Source organism: Cynoglossus semilaevis, chromosome 7 (genome assembly GCF_000523025.1).
Source record: "Cynoglossus semilaevis isolate Cse_v1.0 chromosome 7, Cse_v1.0, whole genome shotgun sequence".
NCBI lineage: Eukaryota > Metazoa > Chordata > Actinopteri > Pleuronectiformes > Cynoglossidae > Cynoglossus > Cynoglossus semilaevis.
Window position 1 is genome coordinate 3,042,026 of NC_024313.1, and position 24,736 is coordinate 3,066,761.

The following is a 24,736-nucleotide window of genomic DNA, read 5'->3' on the forward strand; positions in this document are numbered from 1 at the left end:
TATTTGTAGCTACTACCAATTATAAATTATACGATTGAAAGATGTTGTGATTTTTTCAATGCAAATTAAAACCGGTCAGTTCCGGTTGTGATTGTATGGTACTCCTGTCGGACACTAATTCAACTGAACTAACGTTCGCCAGGTGTGGGTTTTGTTCTTTCCATATTAAAAAAAGAAAAATAATCTCGGAGGTGTTTCGGTGTTCAACTAGCAAATTCGAGGACATTAAAGAAAACCTCTGGAGGTAAAATGAGGTCGAAGTGAAAAGTTTTATCCGTCTTGATTAGGGGATTGACGGCGCCATTGTTGGTGAGTAGTTGGTTTAATTAACGACACGACAGGAGTGTGGATTAAAAAATAATTCAAACTGGCAATTTTTCGTTTTAATTAACGCTAGTGTTTGAAAGGGTACTTTTGTCTTGTTTTGTATTCTAATGAAAGTTTGGGGACAATTTTAAGCTTGTACTGCATTACATTTTGGTCAGCCATTTCCAAACACTGGCGGATAGGAGATTTAGAAAGATCGAAAAAAAAAAAAAAGCTATACTATACCATACTGAAGGAATACAATATCTGCGTTGCCGTGGTTTATTTCAGTAAAGTAAGTTTAATTTACTCAGTAAACATGTTCATTTTAAATTAGGCTAAATTCAGCCCATCTGTCAGGTCAATTGGTTTCGGAGAGAAGACATTTTGAAATTGAGAAAATGTTATACACGAGAATTAAATGGGGCGTTTCCTTGCTCAATTTCATTTTTATTTTTGGATCATATTGGTTTAATAAAAGCACTGTAAGCAGGTGGATTAAAATCTAAAGCCTGTTTCAGTGACCATCGTGAATTGATGCTGACTTCTCACTCGCGTCAGTTCTTGACGCTACATTTGCAAAAAGCTTCTATGAAATTATTACCAGTTATAGGAGGATAATTACATTTGGTGTGAAGTGGCGATATCAATTAAAAATTGGCAGGTGTCACTGGGACTAGGAACGCTCGCCTGATGGTCTAAGAAATTCATAGAGGTCACTAAACGGAATTCATAGTGAATTCCAGTCAAAAAGCCACACCTCTCCAAATGGAAACATGGCCAAGTTACCCAACGACTGGCAGTTTTTGCACCAACGTACCAGAGCTGTACAATAATATTTTTAAGGCAACGTGAAAGCACATTAAACTACCATTAAACTTCTAAATTTGGAGATGCATTTCAATAAATGTAAAGGACAAAAATTGAATTATGAACATATGGGAATAAGAAGGTTGTTAATATTTATAATTGATATAAAATGTTTATTTATTATATTTATAATATTATATTTATAATTGATATAAAATGTTTATGTGAAATACATGTATCATATATGATGGTGTGATTTTTTTTTTTTACATGTTACACAAGTACTAACCAAGTTTTGTCTTTTAATATTTGTTGTTTTTCTTTGTTATATTTTTCAGACAACATTTGATGCTTACTGTGTAATGACACATACCTCTGAATCATGGGTTGGTAAACAGGATGCTTTCAAAATGTCTTCAATGCAAGGATTGCCAACACCAGGATCAAATGTAAATGTTCTTATATCTAGAATCCACTTGCATCCACGATGTGTGCTCATTGAGTTCTGGGGAAAATTTGGCAGTGATAGATGTGCAGAATTTGAATGCTTAACAAGAGAGATTCAGTTTGTTGAGAAGTCTCTGAAAGAATTTGAAGGATGTCCTGGGGACCATTGCTTGGTGGAGGTGGATGGCACTTGGAACAGGGCCCGCATTGTCTCAAAAAATGACTATGAATATAGAGTTTTCCTTTTTGACAAAGGAGTGACAAAATGGACTACAACGCATTTCCTGGCTTGGGGTAAAAAGGAATATTTTAACCTTCGACCAGAAGTGGAGTTTTGTGTCCTAGCAAATGTGTTGCCACTCCCAACTGAAAGCAAATGGTCTCCGAGAGCTATTGAATTTCTGAAAACACTCTCTGGGAGTGCTGCGTTAGCACATGTCCAAGATGTCCTGGTGCCCCAAAGAACATTTGTCTTGCACATCCCCATCATATCCCAACAAATGTATGAGATGGGATTTGCCAAGAAGTTATCTCCAGACATCTTTCAGGATTTTGTGTTGATGTCTCTCATATCTGCTTGTGTAGCTGAAATGCAACCACAAAATCAACCGATTTCTAAGGAAGCAGGTGTACTAGACAAGCATGAGCTCTTCGTGCGTCCAAATCTTCCAGCAGGAACTGTGGAGACAGTCATAGTCACCCAAGTGACAAGTCCACACAAGATTTTTTGCCAGTTGAAGGATTTTTCAACAGATCTGAAGAACGTCTCAGATAAACTCACACAATACTACGAGGACCAAACTATTGCCTACGTTGTTGGCCCAAACATGATTGGATTCCCCTGTGCTACAAGAGGAAGTGACGGCAGGTGGTACCGTTCTGTTCTACAACAGGTATTTCCAAACAATGGTGTGGTGGAAGTGTTGAACATCGACTTTGGAACAAAACAGCTGGCTGAGCTCGATAATGTGAGACCACTAGCTCCAAAATTTCTCAAGTTCCCTGTTGTAACTTACATCTGTTCACTCTATGGGATCGTCAACAGAGGCACTGAGTGGAAACCCTGCCAAATCGATTTTCTCAGACACCTTCTTCTTTACAAGACAGTGGTTGCCAAATTTGAATACCAAAATGTGTCTGAAGGTGTTCACTATGTCACACTCTATGATGATGATAAGAAAAACATCAACAGTCTGTTTGGTTTAAAGGAAAACTGTTTAAAAGAGTGTGTGAAAATGCATGTTGATTATGCCCTTTACATCCCAGGATCTAGCCAAGAAGCTCAGTCACAGAAAATCGGCCTGCTGACTTTTGGAAAGACCTCAGAAGAAAAAGAACACAAATATGGAAATGTTGAGTTAAAAAAAGGTGTGACACCATCAGCAGAAAGGTTACCAGCAGAAGACCTTTTAATCAACTCCACACATGTTGCTACCATTCCATGTGTATCTAGCCCTTCGGTGTTTTGGATCCAAACACATAACTACTCAGTTGAGCTGCTTGAAGTGATGCATTGTATGTATCGTTTATTCAAAGAGTCAGAAAACAAAGAAATGGTATGCAATCCAACTGTTGGACTTTTCTGCGCAGCGAAGGCAGAAGATGGTGAATTCTACAGAGCAACTGTGTGTGAAGTTGGTAAGATGCAAATCAAGGTTTTTCTTGTTGACTTTGGAAACACTGAATATGTTGAACGAACCGATGTCAGATCTCTTCCAGAATATCTGAAAAAACTGCCACGTCTTGCACTGAAATGTAGCCTGGCTGGGGTCAAACCCGTAGATGGAGAATGGAGCCAAAGTGCCATTGAGTTTTTTACCAAAGCAGTCACAAAGAAAGCCCTTAAAGTTCGTGTCATTGCAAAATGTGATGACAACTATGTTGTCCGTCTGACTGATCCAGAAGCTGAACGGGAGAAGGACCTCAGTACTTTGCTGTGTACTTGGAACTTGGCTGAAAAAACTGAAAGTAAAACCAAAGCCACTCAGTTTACGCAGGATGCTTTCTTCAACTATTCACAAGTCAGACCTTCAGATCAACATAAAAACAGAACTGCTCCCGTCATCAGGAAAAGAAAACATCCCATTTTCAAGGAGCACATGTTTTCCATTGGGAGCGTTCTTGATGTCTCTGTGTCATACATTGAAAGCCCAAGTGACTTCTGGTGTCACTTGGTACAAAGTTCTGGTCATTTGAAAATGCTGATGCACGACATGCAGATGTATTACGATGACAGTGTGTTTGTGCCTTTTCGAGACACAGCCTGTGTTGCATGTCATCCTGACAACAGAATGTGGTACAGAGCCTTTGTAATTCGCAAACATGAGACACCGCATGTGGATGTTTTGTTTGTTGATTATGGCCAGACAGAAACCGTCCCTGTGTATGACCTTAGAAGGATATGTCCAGAGTTTTTAACTCTTCCAGGTCAGGCTTTTCGTTGCAGTCTTTTGAACCTCACTGACCCCACAGCTACTGTTAGCCAGTGGACTGATGAGGCAATCGCCAGGTTTTACAACTTTGTGGAAAATGCTGCCTCCCAGTTCTACATTTTGAAGTGTACCATATATGCCGTCATGTTCAATGAGCAGAAAATTGTTTTCAACATTGTGGATCTAGAAACACCCTTCGAGAGCATCTGCACCAGCATGGTCAATCTCGCCAAAAGAAGCTCTTCACAACCACTCATCTCTGCACCCTCTTTTTGTCTGGACTCTTACTACTACTCTACACACAATGTCAAAACTGGGACAGAGGAAAAAATGACAGTGACCTGTGTGAACAGTGTCAGTCAGTTCCACTGTCATCTTGAGAGGAACGCTGATGTAATTCAAGATCTCAGGATGAAAGTGAACAAACTTTGCCATCAGCTAAAGAATATTAAGGTACCATCAGTCTTTGGAACTTTGTGCTTTGCCAAGTACACTGATGGACACTGGTACAGAGGACAGATCAAGGCTACAATACCAGCCATTCTAGTTCACTTTGTGGACTATGGTGACACTATTCAGGTAGACAAACGTGATTTGCTTCCTGTACCTAAAGAGGCTAATGACATCATGTCTATCCCTGCGCAAGCCCTTGTTTGTGGTCTTTCTGATGTCCCCACCAATGTCCCTAAAGAGGTCAACAGCTGGTTTGAGAAATTTGCAACAGAGTCCACATTTTGTGCCCTGGTGGTTGCCAGAGAACCTGATGGTAAACTGCTGGTTGAGCTCTACCACAAAAGCACTCTAATAAATTCAAAGATCAAGACAATCTTTCAGATTGAGACGAAGAACCCCGAGAAAGCACCAGAATCCTCAGCAGAACATGAGCAAAATCATCGGAAATATTCCTCGAAGCTACTCCCACTTTTTTTTAACAGAACACATGATGTCAAGAAAACGTCCAACCAAAATCCAGAACAACAAATTATCAGTCAGATGGTACCTGTCAACATGAATGAGCACTCGGCACCAAAGCCTTCACCTCCCACTCGTGATGGTCAGAAGAAAGCCCTTTCTGTACAACTGTATATACCTCCGGCCAAGAGAAAGTCATGTGAAAAGATGTTGATCAATATGGACAATATCTCTGAGTCTGCAAGAATTGAGGCTACACCAACAGAGGAACAGCCTGTGAAATCCAGCCCACCTGCCAGAGACTGCAAAAACACTGCTGAACTCCCTAAACTTACTGAGTTGCCTTTAAAAGCCATCAGCTCAGGTATGGAAGCAGAAGTTTATGTCTCGCACTACAACAGCGCATTGAGTTTTTACATTCAACTTGTCCAGGAGGAGGATGAAATATTTTCAGTTTATGAAAAGTTGAACAATCCAACATCAATCCAGAACCAAACGGGTGGCATCAGTGAAGTACACCCAGGGGACCTCATTCAAGCAGAGTATGCTGATGATTCTTCTTGGTACCGAGCTGTTGTTAAAGAAATTCACAGCAACTCAATGGCTCATGTTGAGTTCATTGATTATGGGAATACAGCCATCATACCATTTTCCAAGATGAGTAGACTTGACCAGTCTCTCTTATTGCTTCCCATGTACAGCACACACTGTACCCTGAGAGATGTTGGGGAAGAAACACTGGAGATGATGTTGAATTTTGAAGAAGCGGTGTGTGGTGATGGAAACAAAAAGTTCAAATGCCACTTTATCAGGCAGTCTGTTGGATCTGTCTGGGAAGTCAGCCTAGAAGACAATGCGAATGTACTTACCTGTTTGCCCAGTGGTCCAGAAATGACTCTAGATCAACTTGAACAGGAAAAGAAAACCCCAAGACAAGACACAAACGAATCCCCTCTCAGTTCATACTGTCGTCAAGAGAGTCCAGAAATGCAACAGTTAAAGGGCTACATTGCCACTCTGAATAACAATCTTTCCTTTTGGTGTCAGTGTGCTGATTCCAAAGAGCTCGACGAAATAATGTCACAGATCTCGAGAGTTGCGAATACAGCTGATCACCATCCTATCGATGTCGGTCTTCTGTCCACTGGCAACCCATGTCTTGCTCTATTTCCAGATGATCAACAGTGGTACCGTGCACAAGTAATCGACAAAAATGGGAATGAGCTGTCAGTTTTTTTTGTGGACTATGGAAATATAGCTCAAGTCAGTATCACGGAGGTTCAGGAGATACCTGCTGACTTGGTTGAGCCGCCTCCACAGGCCTTTTTATGTGAGTTAGAAGGCTTTGATTCGTCATGTGGATGTTGGGCCAGTGGTGCATTTGAAGAGCTTTCTGAACTCACGAAAGACAAGTTGTTGGAGTTGACCGTCACCAAAGTACAAAGAGGTAAGAATCGCCTCAAATATTACGTAGAGATAGAATGTGAAGGACAGAGGATCAGTGAGAAGATGAGAACATGGTGGAACAGCTCCACCACAGAGAACAATCCTGAAGGTAAATCATTGCTGCAGGGTAACTCAACTGGTTCAGAAACTGCAATATCTGAAAGACTGTCAGATATTCCTCAAAGTACAGAGATAGAAGAAGATGAATGTGCTTCTGACCCCCAAGGAGAGCACATTTATGAACACGACGCAGGGGCAGATGAGGTCAAGTTCTTATGTAGTCCAGAGACTTGTGAAACGTCTGAAGTTCCGAAGTCTACTGCTGAGCTGTCACAAAATGGAGATCAGACATTTCCTGATCACAATATGGATGGTGAACCTAAAAGAAGTGTTATCCCTGAAGATGTGGAAGTCGAACCCAGTGTATTTCAGACTACACCCAGAGACACTTCACTGTCCGACAGTGATATAACAGAAGCCACTCTAGCCCCACCTGCTGACCAAGACGTTTTCTTGTTGGGTTGTGACGAGGACTGTGAGGAAAGTGCTGCCGACCACTCTACCACCAAGCTTAGTTCAGGTAGGCATCATTTATTTCTCCCTTAATATTTTATATTATTATGTTATTATGTACATGAATATAATCTTAATTGTTATCTTTGCTTCTATTATAATCAGATCAAGACAAAAGCTGTGATGAAAACAAGACTGACAATTCAAGTGATGGTTCTCTTACCAGTTCCACAGCAGCAAGAATGGTAAAAGTTTTTTTGTTGTTGTTTTTTTTTCTTAAAATTTTGTCACATCTGTGGACGAATTTCATGTTGATGGTATGATTTTCTTACAGGTTCCATGTCAAGATTTTAATCCAATGAAGAGTACTGACCTCCGCAAGTCACCATTTTTAATTTCAGAAGACTCGAAGCAGGTACATGGATTTACTCTGCTATTAGTGTGTGTTTTTAATGTTAATGAATGTTTAAAAGTACATTCTGTGACATTTGTGAACTATTTTAAATTACAGGTCCAGAACAATGCCTTTGGTGAGTAATTCTGCACAGTTAGCAGTTAACAGGAGAAAAATATTTTCTCTTTAACTCTAAGCAGCATTACTCAATAATTGAAATTGATTTACGATTACACCTGTACTTTAAACGAGTCAAAGTTTTAGAATCTGTAGTTTTTTATCACTTGGACAATGTGGCGATACTTTGAGTGACGGGGATGTTTTTCTACAGAAACTACAGTATATGCTGCGGACACTGTGGACGACAAGGTACATGTATAACCTCCAAGGGTAAAAAGTTTAGAGAAATCTTTACCACAAGGGCACATTTGTTTTATAATTAAGAACCAGATTTGACAACCAACATCGTTCGCACCTAACTCGTGTTTTTGATTTCAGGAGAAAACCATGATTGTAAACGAAACCTCCGAACTCCAAACAGATTCTGGTTTGTTATATTTTTTTCTTTAGTTAATTTGTCTTATTTATTATATTACTTATTTAACCATTGCTCTAACATCCTACTGTGGTTGCAGCTCTGCCATGTGACAGTGACTCTGAAATTTACCTCCCTGCATTGGTAATGTCAGTACATTAATACTTTAATAGAAATGATGAACCAATTATTTAGTGAATGTTGATTTCATACTCTACAGAGCCACCTGGTGGAGGATTTGACTCACAGCGTTGGAATGAGCAGTTTGACAGATGTCTTTACAGGTATTTAGGCTAATAATCAAGTTCACATGATAGTCAGTGAAATAATCAAATGATGTATGAATATTAAAAAAAAACAATTTTCCCAGACCAATGTCAACAGTCTGAACCAGAGGAGAGTGAAGATGAGAAATATACATCACCTGAACAAGAAAAGGTAAAAAAAAAAAAAATGCCTTCAATTTTAAAGGTGACTTTTCGGCCCGAAGACAACATTATGGTCTAATGCAGGAGGTTTCAGGAAGTTCAGTATTGTTTTCAACTTTCAAGACACATATCAACCATTATTTCTCTTTTTAATTCTAAGGAGAGCAGTCCTTCAGGAGAAGTGCCTTCCACTGATGACAGTTTAGGTACGTTCTTCTACAATTTGGATTTTAAATCAGTCATTTTGACCTATTGCCATGCACAAATGTAAATAATGATGTACTGCATGTATTCAGAATTGATTCGAACTCAATTAAAAAAGGTGATTAAATTAAATCAGGTTAGTTTGCACAATGTTAAAGGTTATTCTATATATTAAGATCAAACAAATCTGTTTAGGAAAAACTTCATTTCTATCCAGTGTTCCTTAATGAAAATATAAAAATGTTTAATCAGCCACGTTTTTCTTATAAAAACAATGCAGTTTTATCATTTCAGTTGAATTGGTAAAACAGATATTAGTCAACACTATCATTCATTAGTTTTGATCCATGTTTTTCTTTCCTCTTTAGAAGTCCAGCTGGCAAAGACAACCCATCTGCCTCTGATCATCATCGATAGTTCTGGTGATATGGCACACATGTCAGAGGAGTAATGACTTCCTGATTACTCTCTGATGGACACTTTGTTTAACTGTTCGAATAGAAAGATCCGAGTTCATCTTTTGCTTGTTGCTTTGTTCATTAATGGAGCTGAACCTCCATCTATTTTGCTATTAGCATTTATTGTTAAAAACACTCCTACAGAAGTTATTAGTTAGTTGAGAGTCTAAACTGTTTCCTCTTCTGTTTTGATACATTGCCCAGAAAACTTTTTTTTATCACATGTTGAGAATTTTTGTTTTCTTTGAAGCCTGATTTAAATGTTTGCAGAAGGCCTTGGGGAAAAAAAGGCACACTTTGAGTTTTTTTGCATGAGAATATTCACTCCATAAAGAGCACTTTGAGGTTTTTTTTGCATGAAAATATTCATTCCATAAAGAGCCATTTATGTTTGTGTACAATAAATATCTAAACGAATCTTTACCAATATTGCTGATTTTGGTATTCTGTTTATGTCAAAATGTAGTTCCTCATGCTGTCCTGTAGGTGGTGCATTTGAAGCTCTATTTATAATTCAAGCTTGACTGTTTGAAGCAGGGTTCAGATCTGGCAACCCAGAGCTCTGCAAAGCTTTAATATATTATTTTTTTTATAACTGTGAGCAAACAAACCAGGAAGTCAACAAATGTTTGAGATGACAATATACAAACCAGATTTATTATTCATTTATGGTTACCTATAGTAAGAGTAAAAAAAAAAAAAGCAATGGAAATAGTAGTGCACTCTCCTGCAGCCTTGTAGTGTTGACTTGCCCTTCGGATAAGCTCTTTTGAACGGATGTTTCAAAATGTCTGCTGCATGTCATTAAAAAATAGAAATCTCAACAATCATAAACCAATCACATTTTAAGCTCATTCCTGTGTCCCTCAACTTCATAGACAATAATGTCATGCTGCAAGTAAGACACCATATGTCAGTTCAGATGGAAGACTGAAGAAAAGTGGTATTAGTTCCTGGAATCAGGTCCTTGTCTTCCCCATTTATCAGATGGTCCCACTGATTAAAGTTCTTCTCCAGACCTACAGAGGTTTAAAATAAAAGTCATGAGAAGCACAGAGGCTGTAAATGCTAAAATATACTGCTAAGATTTTGACCTTAAATGTGTTCTTCTTACCAAGATGGCGCTGCAGAAAGGCTAGTGTTGCTCTGTTGGACAGGTCTATGGCAACATCTGGGTCGATGTCACCCTTCAGCTTCATCAGTTTGCCAATCCAGCTACCAGTCAGGAAGGTGAAGTCTGGGAAACTCTGGTGGACTGCGCCTCTGAAAAGATGAGCCAAAATCAATATTGACATTCAAAATTAAAGCGCTAACCACAGCAATTTGTGAAATGAATCATGCTAAAATCAAATGTCCTGTTGTAATCTTAAAACTTCACTTTTGCCCTTCTTACTTGATTGTGATCATTTTCCTGGGGATGACGGCCGAGTCCAGCTTCTGCATAATGCTGAGGTTCTCGCCCGACTGAAACGTCTCTGAATTGATGAAGAAAATCGGCTGCTTCACCTGAGGAAATATCTGTTTGTCTAGAGGAAACATCCAGGTGTCCAGGGCCACACCACACCTGGTTTAAAAAGAAGGAAACCAGGAGGCTGTAGAAACTAACTTCAAAATCCACATCGCCTTAAAGGTTGGTCCTGGTTAACTATGGCTATGAAAACATTATGATAATGTTATTTAAACTACCTTCTGCTCTTTTCAAACTAAATAATCATTGTAGATTATTGATTCTGGTCCTTTTGTCAGTCAACATACTTGAATTTAACCTCTTTGCACAGAGTTTCGATCACAGTCGCTCCTCCAAAGGAATGTCCTATGATTGCTGTTTTACACAGATCCATGGAGTTCTGTTGGTCAAGAAAAAAAAACAGTGAGGTTTTGGTTTGGTTGATTGGCAGAGAGTATATGTTGTATATACATTTTGACATGACTAGATGTAGTGTAGTCATTTTGTTTTTAATTATTCATATTACTCTTCTGCGGGTACCTTCAGTGAAGCCCAGTCAAACTGAGTTGGTAGAACATTCTGTACTTCTATTCCTGAGTTAATTTCAGTAAGTTTTTCCAGAGCCAAGATGCATTCATCTGCTCTCTGTTTCACCTGAAAGTGAAGACAGGAAAACAATGTCACCATTGCAGCACAGTCACCAGGAAACATTTGTTCTGTTTAACGTAACGTAATGTGTTTAACATTAACATAACATTTGTTTAACATTTTTAAAATAGCCTTAAACTAAATGTGGATGTAAAAAAATAAAATAAGACATGCACGAGGTTTAATCAGACCACATGTGAGTCACACTGGGTTTGTACAGAGAACAATGGTCAGACATTGTGTAACCCAGCACAGCAGTCTAATTCCTTAACCCACACAGTCACAGTGACAGCAAAGAAGGATCACTGTTTTTTTTTTTTACCTGATTGTTTCTCAGCTTGAACTCGTCTACTCCGTGCTGCAGAGGTTCGTAGTACATCCACTCCTTCACCAAGTGCTCTCGGTCCGAGGCCGATCCCTCAGCCTGGTTCTCAGCTTCTCCCTCTGACTCTGTCTTGAAATAAAACGTGGCCGACGCTGACTGATCTCTGCAAAGTGACATCATTATAGCAGGCCAAAGACAAAGCAGCAGCTTAAAAATATAATTTCCTCTTCAAAACAATTTTTGATAAAATAACTATAGAGCAGAATCTATGGTATTTATGGTATTTTCATACCATAATTAATTCATAATTTATATAATATATGTATAAGTTGATCAGCAGCAGCATGGTAGGAGATGATTAAGTTATTTAAAAAAAGCAATTATCTTTTATTAGGACATTTATGGCTTGACTTTTCTATTGACTAAATGCAGATTCATACTGTTAAAAATAGCACTTTCCTACAGCTTTGAACAACTTCTGAAGATCAGTAACACACCAGCTAAAGCCACACAAATGACAGACTATATGGAGGCACTTTGTTTATCTCTATATGTCCCTTGTTACCCTACTGAAAAGAAAAGTGATGACCTGGTCTGTCCCATTGTCTGAACCTCTCTCAACACCTACTGTACTGCACGGACGAACAGGCAGCTGCTGTTAGAAAAGGGATGCCCTTTGTTATTGTTCACTTAACTAGTGTTAAAGCAAAGTCTTCTTTTACAGTGGGACATGATTTATGATCATGACGTGCCATATATCTGCTGGATGAAAACGGTTTGTATATTAGTGTGTAAGCTGGATTACCTGTGTTCCACAGATGCCACGATGAAACCTTGAGAGGCCAGTTCTGAACATATAGCTGAATACAGAGTCCTGACAAAACACATTGTACATCAGTATTGACATTTACAGTGTGAGGAGAATCTCACAGTGACAGATAAGAACATAAGAATTTACTGTGTGTGTGTATGTGTGTGTACCTGAAGGCACCCAGGCCATGAGAGAAGACGATCACAGGACACTTTTCATCGCATTTAAATGGAGCATCAAGAAGAGCGGGAGCCTTAAAGGAGCCTGGAATCATTAAAGTCAAGTAATTGAGGTACATTATTTTTGAAAATGCATAATGCATAAAGTACATTCAAATTACCATAAAGGCTGTTGAAAATCCGTTCACTGAAAACCCTGTTCATTTTCATGAAGATGGCCAGGCCATGAAAATACTCCATAGATGGGATCCAGTCTGTTTTTTCTGCTCCCTCCAGCTCCTGGCAAGGATAGTACAGACGGAAGAAGCTTCCCTTTGAAAGAAACACAGATGGATGTTTTGCACTGTTAGGCAATGCAGTGTTGTTTCCTGATATTTGAGAAATAGTTAACTTAGTCACTAAGCATGAGGATAATAAACTCCAAAAGTAACCACTTTTGATGATTCAACAGCTACAGCAACTTTAGGTGCTAATTTATTTGCCTTTACTGATTACAGGCTGTATAAAAAACTGTGGACAAACTGTACATGGGCTGTACCTGAGCAGTGTGGTCCATCATGAAGTCGGTGCATCCCACAGAGTTGGGACCTTTGCCTGGAGGGATCCTAAGATGATTGCAGCTGTTCCCCATTATGAAGAGTGAGTATTTTTTCTGCTCTGTGGCACAAACAGGTCAATATTGGTTTAAAATGCATCAAAAAGAGTCAGGATGACATGCGAGAACAAAAAAAAAACCAAAACAGTAGGCGGTACTTTTTAAACTGAGAGTTGGGCAAACAGTTAAATGTAAGAGGAAGTGAAGGCAGATAAAAATAAATTAAGGGAATAAATAGTACAACTATATATAGTATAAAGTAAAAATAACCTAAACCTAAAAAGATAAGTGATACTATATAGTTAATAAATTAACTTTGTAAAAGCTACAAATTAGAAATGTCAACAATATCGCTGATCATAATGTTCTAATGTTATACAACAGCTGGTAGACTCTGAGTTACATTAGTGCCATCTACTGGATCTTTCATCTACTAGCAACCACTAAGGAATGTCAAAACGAGGAAAGACGGCAAAAACAGTGACATTAGATGAAAATACCAACATAAGCTTCTAGTGAATCATTACAAATGCTACTTATTATCGCAGCTTACATTGAAGTTAAGTAGATTTATTGTTTGTGAGGTCGAAGGTTATATGGCCGTATTAAACGTAAAAGAAAAATGTAAACTCAAACTATTATAAAAAGTTTATCAAGTTTGTAATGTCTTATATTTTTTTCACGAATTGTGTATTGTTACAAAAAGTAAGCACATTGATGACATTGGTCAACAAACACAGCATACAGATGGCTTTAACGTGACATTTGCCCGAATTAACCCCATCTGTGTGAGCTGAGGTCTACCGCAGTTGTTGCAAAAATGACCGTGTTGTCACGAAAACAAGAGAATGGTTTTAGCATACCTGTTCTTGCCCACGGGTATATTCTCTTTACTGTCAAACGTACAATTCCTCCATGAGATAACATCCACCGTAGCTCCACATTAGCTCGTTAGCCAGACAGTCTTGTAATAAACTACTAATAACCCCAGCAAATAAACAACAAAGATAGAGCTATCGTATATGCAGTGACAGCATATCGACTGTTTGTGTAAATATATCAGTTACGCAACATTTCGACGTTGTTAGTTTAACTTTATCTTGGAAAATGTCCGGTTCTGAATTACTAACTCGGGAGTGGTTTGACAGCTTATCACTGTTGGCTAACACTTAGCAGAAACGGCTAAACCCCAGCAGTCGTACTGCAGAGACATGAAGCAAAACGCATTCCAGTATGTTCGTCAGAGTGACAATCTCGCCATATGGTGTTATTTGCTCTATTTGCTTTATTCTAGCATATTAACCGTTCATATATTACAGTCATTATCGAAGCATTCATCGTTTTCCTTGTTTGAGAAATTATTGCTTTGAGACTGACAGTGACAAAGAGAGGGAGAGCAAATAAGTGTGGATTTTAATCGATATTTAAAGGGAATAATTGTGGATTTTAATCGATATTTATATATTTTTTGTTTATTTTATTTGTAAAACTATCTACCAGATTCCTGTCCTGTGTGTATTGAATACAGATGAAAATAGCTCCATACCTCTAGGAGGCAGCATAATTCTTAACATCATAAAATCCAAGGAAGTGATTATGTGTGAGGATGCGGTACATGCAGTATAGATAACATTAAAACAACTTTCAGTCAGCATTTAAGCAACAAAATGAAGCTGGTGAGTAAAAATTTTCATAGTAAACAACAAATTCAAGAACCAGATGGTTTTATAATGTTTTTATGGCGTCTTTTTCTAGAAAACTGCGAATGTAGCAGTTAGCTTTCCTGCCCCATTCAGTAAAAGGGGGTCTGAGCAGACGACTGTACCCCTGTAAACTCGAACAACAATAATAACTGACTGGGTAAAAAAGAAACATTTTCTAAAAAAAATAAAGTCAGAAAAAGAAGAGCAGGGATCAGTCAGAAATTAAATGTATGTATTGTGTCGTATGAATTTTATCATGGCGAATAGTTAAAATGGATATAAACACAGGACTGACACGTACGATATAGAAACAAGTAAATGCAAACTGAAATAGGACGAAAGTCAACGAAGTATAACATTGAAATTTCTGGACAATTTGTCATAGATATATATTTATGCAGCTGACACTGCATTTGTGCCTGGTTTTACTGTATATTTTGCACGGTATATACTATTATACGGTATATTTTTACTGTTTTACTATTTTCTACCATCAGTATTGTCTATCTGGCCATCCAACGCTGCCCTGCAATGTTCTTAAGTTCAAGTCCACCACCATCATGCTGGATTGCGGTCTGGACACCACATCTGTTCTTAACTTCTTGCCCCTTCCGCTAGTCCATAGGTAAGACACTGGCATTTATTTATTTATTTTTAATTAATTTGTTTCTTTGTTTATATGCATTTATATATTTAGTTTATTTTACAGATGTACTTGTCATCGTTTCACTCTTTCTTAAATAACTTTTGTCTTATTTAGCCCAAGACTCTCCAAGCTTCCTGGATGGGTCTCCAAAGATGCAACAGTAAATCTGGAGAAGGTATGAAACAATTTTTGGTGTATTTTTGACTTGAATTATAAGCTTTGTCTTTTGGTATTTTTTTACGTCATCTCGAAGGAGGTCAACATTGTTGATCATCTACTTCAATTTTGACCATAAACTCTAAATTTTATTGTTACTGCCATCATTTTATTTAGAAATGTAATTAGACCCTCAAAAGTAATTTATTTTCTCAATCTTTTCAGGAGCTGAAGGAGTGTGCGGGAAGAATATTTGTGGACTCGCAGCCGGAATTCTGTCTTCCTGAGGTAAAAAAGAACCTAATAATTAACCAGACTCTGTATAAAGAATGGGTATTCATTATCATAGATATTCTTCACCGCACGCTGAACTTCTGAATGGATATCTGTATAAAGGATGGGTATTCATTATTATAGATATTCTCCACCGCACGCTGAACTTCTGAATGGATAGATCTTTTAGAACTTGACACAGTTGTAGTCATTTTTACTGTGGAATTGTGATAAATATTTTCCTTGGAAAATAAAATACACGAAAAATGTGTCAAGCCGTTGTTGTTTAGAATGTGAATCTAAGAACTGAATTATTTCATCTTACACAGTGATAATGACTTGACCTGAATTTTGTGTCCTCCACAGAAAGAACTGCTCGATCTGTCTACGATTGATGTCATCCTTATTTCAAACTATCACTGCATGATGGCTTTACCCTACATCACTGAACACACAGGCTTCACGGGGACAGTGTATGCCACTGAGCCCACGCTGCAGATCGGCAGGTAAGAACACACACTTATTGAACAGAAAGACAAAAATGGTACAAAAACGTTCACACTGCTTTTCTATTAGACTGCTAATGGAAGAGCTTGTAAACTTCATGGAAAGAGTTCCAAAAGCCCAGTCTGCCACCTGCTGGAAGAACAAGGACGTACAGAGGTAATAGCTCTTAAATAAAATAAATTGTGGATATTTTGTTTCTGGTCGACTTTTGTCAAAAACTATCATTTTAAAACTTTACATAATTTTATTAGGACACTCCCTGGGCCATTGAAGGATGCTGTGGAAGTATGGACATGGAAGAGATGCTACAGTATGCAAGAGGTGAACTCTGCTCTGAGCAAAGTGCAACTAGTGGGTTATTCACAGAAAGTGGTAAGAACTCGTCTTATTCAATAACAATGATATTTTTAGATAAGTTGATGTCCTTTTCTTGCTTCCACTCAGTGACTCACACAAGTGTTTATTTTTATAAATTAAGTGCAGGATAGAGTTTAACCTTTTCATCCAACTATTCCTTTTCAACACTTAATCCTTTTCAGGGTCACAGGGACAGTTGAAGCCAAACCCCTCAGCTAATTCATGTTATCTATATATCTTGATCTTGTGGTAAACTTGTCTCCCCTGCAGGAGTTGTTTGGAGCAGTGCAGGTCTCCCCCTTGAGCTCGGGCTACTCATTGGGCAGTTCTAACTGGCTCATTCAGTCTCACCATGAGAAAGTGTCATATGTGTCCGGTTCATCTCTCCTCACTACACATCCACAGGTGGGTGGTTAGAGGCTAAACTTTGTCTAAACATTTGTTTTAGAGTTGTCTATGGAGCTATGATTATTTAACTATTTCAGGTAAAAAAAAAATACACAGCTCCTTGTTGACATTTCTGATAACTTCCCTTTTTTAGCCAATGGACCAAAGTTCTCTGAAGAACAGTGACGTTTTAATTCTGACTGGTCTAACCCAGATGCCCATGGCCAACCCTGACGGCATGCTGGGAGATTTCTGCAATAACCTTGGTATGTTCATATACATATATAGCATTATCTATTGATTAAATGTTTAATAATGTTTTACTTTATGTAATTAATTTCCCCTAACTCCTCTTTGCCCGTAGCCATGACAATTCGTGCTGGAGGCAATGTTCTGGTTCCATGCTACTCCTCAGGAGTGATCTATGACCTGCTGGAGTGTCTGTACCAGTTTATTGACAATGCTAACCTGGGGACCACACCTTTCTATTTCATCTCACCTGTGGCCAACAGTTCGCTGGAGTTCTCTCAGATCTTTGCTGAATGGTAAGCAGTTTCTTATTTAAAAAAAATTAAATGTTTCTGACCTTTCGTTAGATGATGACATGTGTCCATATTTCTAATTACTTTCAGGCTTTGCCACAACAAGCAGTCAAAGGTGTATCTCCCAGAACCTCCATTCCCACATGCTGAGGTGAGTCACGCTTCTGTCTTCACCACTACTAAAATGACACTGCTTTGTCTTTAAGACATAACAGGAGGCTGTGGAAGCTTTCTTGCTCAACTCTGCAGCAAATAAATGGGTAGTTTGGTTTTAATTAAAAAAAAAAAATGCATTTAAAATTTTAAATAGCTTCCCCAAAATGTATTTATTTTTCTGACATGAGGACTTAAATGTCTCTCTGTGTTTGTTGACGTCCAGCTGATCCAAACCAACAAGCTCAAGCACTACCCCAGCATTCACGGTGACTTCAGCAGTGAGTTCCGTCAGCCCTGTGTGGTTTTCACCGGCCATCCCTCCTTGCGTTTCGGTGACGTGGTTCACTTTATGGAGCTGTGGGGCAAGTCCAGTCTCAACACCATCATCTTTACAGGTAACTGCAGCTCACTTATATTATATTTTAAAACATCTATTCTCCAAGTCAGGGTCTGTCACTGTCTGAATAGTGAATGTATTGATTTAAAAAAAAAAATTAAAAATGACTGAGCTTGCTGAACTTTGCTGTTTGACACAAACAGAGCCAGACTTCTGCTACATCGACGCCCTGGCTCCATATCAACCCCTGGCTATGAAGTGTGTTTACTGCCCCATTGACACACGGCTCAACTTCCACCAGGTGTCAAAGCTTCTTAAGGAAGTGCAGGTACGCTTTTTGTACTGTAGCCTTATGCTAATTATTTCATTTTTAAGTTGTGTACTTTTGCCACCAGGAGTAATAAGATAAATAATAAAAAATGGAACACACTCTGAAAGACTCACCATTCACTGGTGTTTTCGTCCTACAGCCCCTCCATGTGGTGTGTCCGGAGCAGTACACCCAGCCACCGCCTACTCAGTCCCACCGGGCTGATCTAATGCTGGAGCTGCAGCCTCCCCCAGTGCCTTACAGACGCTGCTCTGTACTCAACCTGCCCTTTAGACGTCGCTATGAGCGTGTCTACATCCTTCCCGAGGTGAGCTGCAGCACAGCAGTAAACGACAGTGATGAATACATTCAAGTTGATTATGACTGAAGAGCCCGGTGGAGTTCTGTTGAACTGTTTCAATAAATGATCGGAACTGCAGCATCTGAAGCAGATGGAGTCACTATCTTAAGAGTCTCATAGGACACGGTGACATATGGTGGATAAAAAGCTGTCAAATGAAAGATAGAGATGCATTATGGAAATGTTCAATCTCGTGCCTAGAGGCAGGTGGCAGTTTTAAATAGGATTCTCTCTGTTCCCAGCTGGCCAACTCCCTGGTGCCTTCAGAGATTAAACCTGGCGTCTCTGTGGCCACGGTTTCTGCAGTGCTGCACTCCAAGGACAACAAGCACACACTGCAGGTGATTCTGTCTGCTCTTGTGAATTCTCACCACATAGTGTGTATACAATACCACGTGCAGCCTCCACACGCTCCACATGCCATTATTTTTCCCGTATGTTGCATCACCAGTCCGTGCCCAAGCCCCCTCCTGTGCCCCCGAGCAAGAAACGGAAGCGAGTCCTGGAGGAGCCCCCTGTGGTGCAGACGCCCAAACCCCTGCTGAGTGGAGCCGTGCCCTTAGAAGGTTTTCTGGCCACGTTACAAAAGGTGAGATGTGCAGACATTGGCTGGAATTAAGATATTGACTTAGCAAGAGCCTACAGTCAGTTTATTTGTCTTTTATTATATCATTTATGTCATTATTAACTTCACAAGCACTTAATTTTGGGGGCATTTCTGGGATTATTTTCACATGACTAAACTTTTACCTTTTATTTTAAGAAATAAAAATGAACGGGGAGTTTTACTGAACTTGAATCATAGAACGTATCCTCACACAGACTTTTCCAGGTATAGTGAAACACCAAACTGACACAGTGTTAAAAAAAGGTGTGTTGATGTCTTTGTCCGCAGCATGGGATCACGGAGGTGAAAGTGGAAGAGACAGCAGACGGTCACATCCTGCATTTGCAGGCAGAGGATACACTGATCCAGCTGGAGGAGGACGGGACACACATAGTGTGCAACAACAATGAGCCGCTGCGAACCACACTGAGAGACCTGGTGCTCCGATTCCTGCAGAAACTGTGACACAGACATAATTACACACTTGGTTGGATCCTCGCGGCGACATTAACAGAAACTGTATCAAAGTGTGAAACGTAGTGAACTTTCAATTGAACTGTGTTCACCATTTCATTGTATAGTCTTGTAAGATAGTTTTTTTTTTGGGGGGGGGGGATTAAATATGTTTCAGAGTAAATGCCACCTTGTCTGCTCTTTCATTACTGAGTACTCTTGTGAAAAAAATGGTATTAAAACATTCAATGATCATCAGTCAGGATCAATGGGGGGAGGGAGTGGGGGGTACTGAGAGAGGTGAAGCTTCACTGAGCTTCGTTTTGCACTTTTGTACCACACTTCCTACCCCTTTAGTTTAATTTTTTTTTTTACTTACAGTTCCAGCATAAATGCTAACATTTTCAAGCGGTATTCTAGTGTATGCAGAAATAAGTGTGGGGAAGTGGGAAAAAACAATAAATGTACTTGCCTTCAGTGAATTCACAAATGGATGAAGGATGTCCTCTATTTGGACTTGTTCTCAGTGTCAACCAGTGCAGAACGGATTCCCAGCTTTTCCAGCTCCTCCACCAGGTCACCGTTCTGGTGCATCTGAAGCAGGATGTCGCAGCCTCCAACAAACTCTCCGTTGAAGTAAACCTGAGGGATCGTGGGCCAGTTGGAGAAGTCTTTTACTCCTGGAGAAGACGGATGATATTTATGTTAGTCAGACAGAAATAAAAACACAACTTACTGCCCACTACTGGGCTATTAAATGAAACTTTTTTTGCAATTGTGTGGAGAAAAATAGTTAAACAATTTCACAAGACACAATGTGTTAATCAGAGACACAACTTTGCAAGGATTGTGGAAACATTTCCACAACATGAAAATATATTTTAGGATTTTTTCTGAAGCTTCTGCTTCCTTCTATTGTTTACATTGCTTAAAGCAGAGATTCTTAACCACTGTGCAATTATCTCATTTCCCTTGATTAGTCTGAAAAATATTATTTATCTACTGCCAATGATTGTCTTTGTTCAACTATGCACCAATGACTGAACATTTGCCAAAGGTAGGTTCTTTAATTCCCACGAGTATATCAGGGTTGTGTTCAACTAAACAGACGGAAACAGAAGTTTCACAATAAACATGTAAAAGTAAATAAATTCAAACTAGGTGATTTTATATTTTTGTTTGGTGGTGCAACGTAGGATTTTACTTATGCCAGAACAAACAGGTTTGGCAGGAAAGGACAAGAACGTTTTAGGTTTAGCACTACAGTACTGATGGAATGGCGTCTCTTCTCAGCGCCACACCCTGTGATCCTGCTGCAGAGAACTGATAATAACCATAGAAACTAGTAGAAAAAGACACTTGGAGCTGCGCTTTAGTGTAACACAAAACTAACCCCTCGGGAACAAACAACAATTTCCCCAGTGCGGTATCAATACAGATTAACCGAAACTCAAAAGGGCAAACAAACAGCTACATAGCAACACTGCCTAACAACACAGCCTATCACCAGGTAGACCCCCTCCTCAGACAACCCTGAAGTTTGGTCGCTCGCCAGGGATCGTTGTAATGGACAGTAATTGTAATGGACAGCTGACTGACCTTGTCTGAGGCGCTGGTCCTCCAGTACGTTGTATGATGCGTAGTCGTCCACTCCGTGCATCCGGAGGATCTGGACAACTGCGTTGCTAAAGCCGCACATGGGCTGACTTGGATCCCCCTTCATGAAGACCACCACCTTGTCCTTTTTCACTATCTCTGCAAGGTCTTTTTTAATGCCCGTCGCCGAGCACAGAAACCGCTGTCCCGGAGTCAAACACATTCGTGTGTCAGCTTGTCTGGTCAAATACACCGCTGACCCAGGCCGGAGACACCTAGCTGTAGCTCTAATAAGGCTGTTCATCTTCTTTTGTTTGTAAAAAAACGTATGTAATATAATATTAGAAAGTCAAAACTATTGTCTTGCTTCGCCTCCAGCCGAAATAGAACTTGACTCTTACTCAACAGTACTCTCGCGAGAAAGGGCGCGACCAGAAAGCTCATTGGACAGGTTGTGTGCCAATAACATCTATTCTGATTGGCTGTTACTGAAATCCTGAAAATGTGAATTAACCACAGGATTGTTTTTAATAGAAAAAGAAAAAAGAACTTTGCTAGTATATATACTATATTAGTAATATATTAGCATTAGTAATAATTACGAGGGGTTAGTTTGACACCTCATATTAAACACAATTACGTTTTGTCCCTCCCACAACAAAGAATTTAAGCATTTCCGGTGCATGGTAAACAAAAGGAAGTAAACGGCTTTGGTTTGAAAGATGGCGGCGCACACGGAAAAGAACAACAAACAGGGAAAACCTGCAAAAAAGGAGGCTCAGCCTCTTATAATCGCCAAAACTCCGGCCGAGGAGCAGCGTCTCAAGCTGGAAAGGTTGATGCGGAACCCCGATAAGCTCGCTCCAATCCCGGACAGACAGAGGGAGTGGAAGCCCCGGGCTCCCCCGGAGTTCGTACGCGATGTGATGGGCTCCAGTGCCGGGGCAGGCAGCGGAGAGTTTCACGTGTACCGACACCTCCGACGCAGAGAGTATCAAAGGCAAGAATTTCTGGACAAAATGTCAGAGCATCAAGACAAGGACGAGCACTACCTGGATAAGGTGGAACAAAACAAACAGGAGGCCGAGGAGAGAACGGCAAAGCGCCGGAAGAAGAGAGAGAAGCTGAAGCAGAAGAAAATGATGGCCAAGAAAGCCAAACAGGAAAGTATCAAGAAGGAAGACGAAGCCGAGAAGAGCTCGGAAAGCAGTGAAGAGGAGAAGAAAGAAGAAGAGGAGCAGGAGGAGAGAGAAGCTGACGATGACGCAGAGGCACCGAGCTTCATCATGGGGAAGAAATGACGCTGTTATGCAGCGTGAGAGACTTATTCCTAGCATAAAGGCAAGGGAATGGACACCTTTGCATAAAACGCTGTATACGATGCAAAACATTTGGTTTCTATCTGAAAGACATTGATGTAGCCATCTAAATCACCTTTACTACGATTAAAAAACTGCGACATTTGCTTGTTGTATTTTTTAAATAAAAAAAACCCTCATTTCATGTGCATACATCTTAAAGCTGGTAAATGTTTCTGCATATATGTCTTTTATATTGTGTATTTTAATGTAGCCCATTTTTGCAGCTTTGTGAAAGTGCCCCTGGCAAAGTTGTTGCCTGTGGGTAAAACATGGCTGCAGAAAGCAAATCAAAGAATGAAAAGGCGTGACTCCTCGAGGATCAGGAGCTTCACGTGCGATGTTCCTTGGACAGACAGACTCCTGCTTTCCACGGTGTTGGTGGCCTCTGTACGTGGCTACCAACTTTCTTAAGGCAGGTAGAGTAACAACTGGCAGCTGGATATTGTTTGCAGCAGGAAGAGGTTTTCCTCTCAGACACTTGAAGCTGTCACAAAAATACAGCTCTTATTATTTATTGTTTAATGCAGCTTCATCGTTTCAGTTCTGAAAATACTGAAGACATTAAAGGTCATGACAACATATATTAGCATGACACTTACTATTTACCAAAATAAAAGGCTGGGCATATTTGTGTCTTATGTACCTATGATATATTCAATATGTGTTTAAATGTAGAATATATATAAAGTCCACTACATTATAGCATGAAATGATAAGTTATTGTTATTATGAAACAACTCCCCAATGTTTCTTTTTGCTTATAATACATGGTTTTGCATAGATCTTGGCAGGTGCATTTCTTGGTTTGAGGCCTGTCCACTTAACATGGCTAAGTGAATGGGGAAGGTGATCTAGTTCACAGGGCGATACGAGGAGCTAAGATCTGAACCAGATTTGAATCCAACCACAAATTATTAAAACCAGATGAGAGCTACCAGTTAGAGCGCCCATTTCTCGACAGTAAAAGCAATGAAGATGCAGATGTCAGTTCCCAAAACTAAACTGTACCCTTGCTTTTCACATCACAGCAAGAGGCAAACAATGAGTTGCTGCTTCCTGTAATGTGGTCGGTTGTTGGGTTTAGCTCCACCAACGAGGTCCGGCCAAAACGTCGACGAGTGAAGTTGCACGTTTGAGCCACAAGAGGGCGATTACCTATTGGTTTAAATATTCAGCCACACATGGAGCAGACAACCCTTTGGAGGGAACTTGTTTAAATATGCAGTTGCACGTTTGAGCCACCGGAGGGCGAATCGTGCAGACAATCTAATGGCCGGACCTCGTTGTCTGGTAATGCGGTCGGTTGTTCGTTTTAGCTCCGCCAACAAGGTCCGGCCAACAGGTTTTTGCCCTCTTGTGGCTCAAACGTACAACTTCACTCATCGACGTTTTGGCGTGAACTTATTCATGAGTGAAGTTGCACGTTTGAGCCACAGGAGGGCGAATCGTGCAGACAACCTAATACTCTTTTAATAGCAAAATACTTTACAAAACATCCATTCATGGTTTAGATCATGGCCATAGTAATAGAGATGTACCAGCCGAGTGCAGTGGTCTTTCAGTGTGGAGCTGATTCAACGTCACTATTAAAGGTATGAAAAGACACTGATTTAAGCTTTTCACAGGTATTGACTAAAGAGAGAGTGACACATCAGCTGGACAAATCCAGTACAGACAAGATTGACTACAGACAGAACTAGTAGTGTTATTGCATTTACTTTATTTGTCTTTGCAGAAGTAGGAAGAGGAGGAAGAGGAGGACGACACTGGGGTGAGGACCTTGAAGTTTGTGCTAGAGGGAGCGTTGTTTTTGACTTTGGCCAAATAAAGTATTTTATTTGTTACTTGATTGTGAAATTCTTTAGAGTACTAAGTAGTGGCACAAAGCAAATGAGTGGTTTGCTTAAGTAGATTGTAGTGATTAATTGAAGAGTTTTGTAACATGTTAGTGCTAATCACTTTGAACATGGTGTAATCATCTGAGAGCATTTGTCTGAATGTTGGTCTTTATTATGGGCTAAGACACAACCTATCACCCACATACCAAAACCATTCTGATGAGGATTACAATGACCCATCAGGAGGGACCTGAAG

At 39.7% G+C, this 24,736-nt stretch overlaps 5 protein-coding genes and 1 non-coding gene across 7 annotated transcripts; 4 read left to right on the forward strand and 2 right to left on the reverse strand.

The window, feature by feature from the left end:
* Positions 1-58: 58 nt before the first annotated feature.
* On the forward strand, positions 59-9,629 carry tdrd6a (tudor domain containing 6a). 2 transcript variants are annotated; one of them, XM_025056997.1, is made up of 13 exons: positions 59-309; positions 1,455-6,759; positions 6,808-6,933; positions 7,032-7,111; positions 7,201-7,281; positions 7,378-7,396; positions 7,592-7,629; positions 7,759-7,807; positions 7,896-7,939; positions 8,016-8,079; positions 8,166-8,233; positions 8,384-8,429; positions 8,796-9,629. In XM_025056997.1, exons 2-13 carry the CDS (start codon positions 1,479-1,481, stop codon positions 8,876-8,878), a joined length of 5,979 nt encoding a protein of 1,992 aa, XP_024912765.1. In that variant the 5' UTR covers positions 59-309; positions 1,455-1,478; the 3' UTR covers positions 8,879-9,629. The 2 variants fall into 2 exon arrangements, with proteins under 2 accessions (XP_024912765.1, XP_024912766.1); XM_025056998.1 differs by having other exon boundaries at positions 120-142.
* Positions 9,514-14,201, reverse strand: pla2g7 (phospholipase A2, group VII (platelet-activating factor acetylhydrolase, plasma)). Its single transcript, XM_008312787.3, has 11 exons — positions 13,754-14,201; positions 12,834-12,952; positions 12,457-12,607; positions 12,287-12,380; positions 12,111-12,179; positions 11,303-11,468; positions 10,873-10,986; positions 10,641-10,732; positions 10,279-10,449; positions 10,000-10,148; positions 9,514-9,904 (listed from the first exon to the last, which is right to left on the reverse strand). Exons 1-11 carry the CDS (start codon positions 13,815-13,817, stop codon positions 9,804-9,806), a joined length of 1,290 nt encoding a protein of 429 aa, XP_008311009.1. The 5' UTR covers positions 13,818-14,201; the 3' UTR covers positions 9,514-9,803.
* Positions 14,202-14,410: 209 nt separating this feature from the next.
* ints9 (integrator complex subunit 9) lies at positions 14,411-19,697 on the forward strand. Its single transcript, XM_008312785.3, has 17 exons — positions 14,411-14,566; positions 15,091-15,218; positions 15,354-15,414; positions 15,621-15,683; positions 16,035-16,174; positions 16,245-16,331; positions 16,427-16,547; positions 16,803-16,937; positions 17,074-17,185; positions 17,284-17,464; positions 17,552-17,612; positions 17,841-18,012; positions 18,158-18,282; positions 18,425-18,592; positions 18,868-18,966; positions 19,077-19,214; positions 19,521-19,697. The coding sequence occupies exons 1-17, from the start codon at positions 14,558-14,560 to the stop codon at positions 19,695-19,697; spliced, it is 1,977 nt and encodes a 658-aa protein (XP_008311007.1). The 5' UTR covers positions 14,411-14,557.
* Positions 19,270-21,717, reverse strand: glrx5 (glutaredoxin 5 homolog (S. cerevisiae)). Its single transcript, XM_008312784.3, has 3 exons — positions 21,285-21,717; positions 20,158-20,365; positions 19,270-19,691 (listed from the first exon to the last, which is right to left on the reverse strand). The coding sequence occupies exons 1-2, from the start codon at positions 21,583-21,585 to the stop codon at positions 20,193-20,195; spliced, it is 474 nt and encodes a 157-aa protein (XP_008311006.1). The 5' UTR covers positions 21,586-21,717; the 3' UTR covers positions 19,270-19,691; positions 20,158-20,192.
* Positions 21,718-21,863: 146 nt separating this feature from the next.
* prkrip1 (PRKR interacting protein 1) lies at positions 21,864-22,801 on the forward strand. Its single transcript, XM_008312788.2, has one exon. The coding sequence runs from the start codon at positions 22,004-22,006 to the stop codon at positions 22,580-22,582; it is 579 nt and encodes a 192-aa protein (XP_008311010.1). The 5' UTR covers positions 21,864-22,003; the 3' UTR covers positions 22,583-22,801.
* A 58-nt stretch (positions 22,802-22,859) lies between these two features.
* LOC112487269 (small Cajal body-specific RNA 13) lies at positions 22,860-23,137 on the forward strand. Its single transcript, XR_003050202.1, has one exon.
* Positions 23,138-24,736: the final 1,599 nt, after the last annotated feature.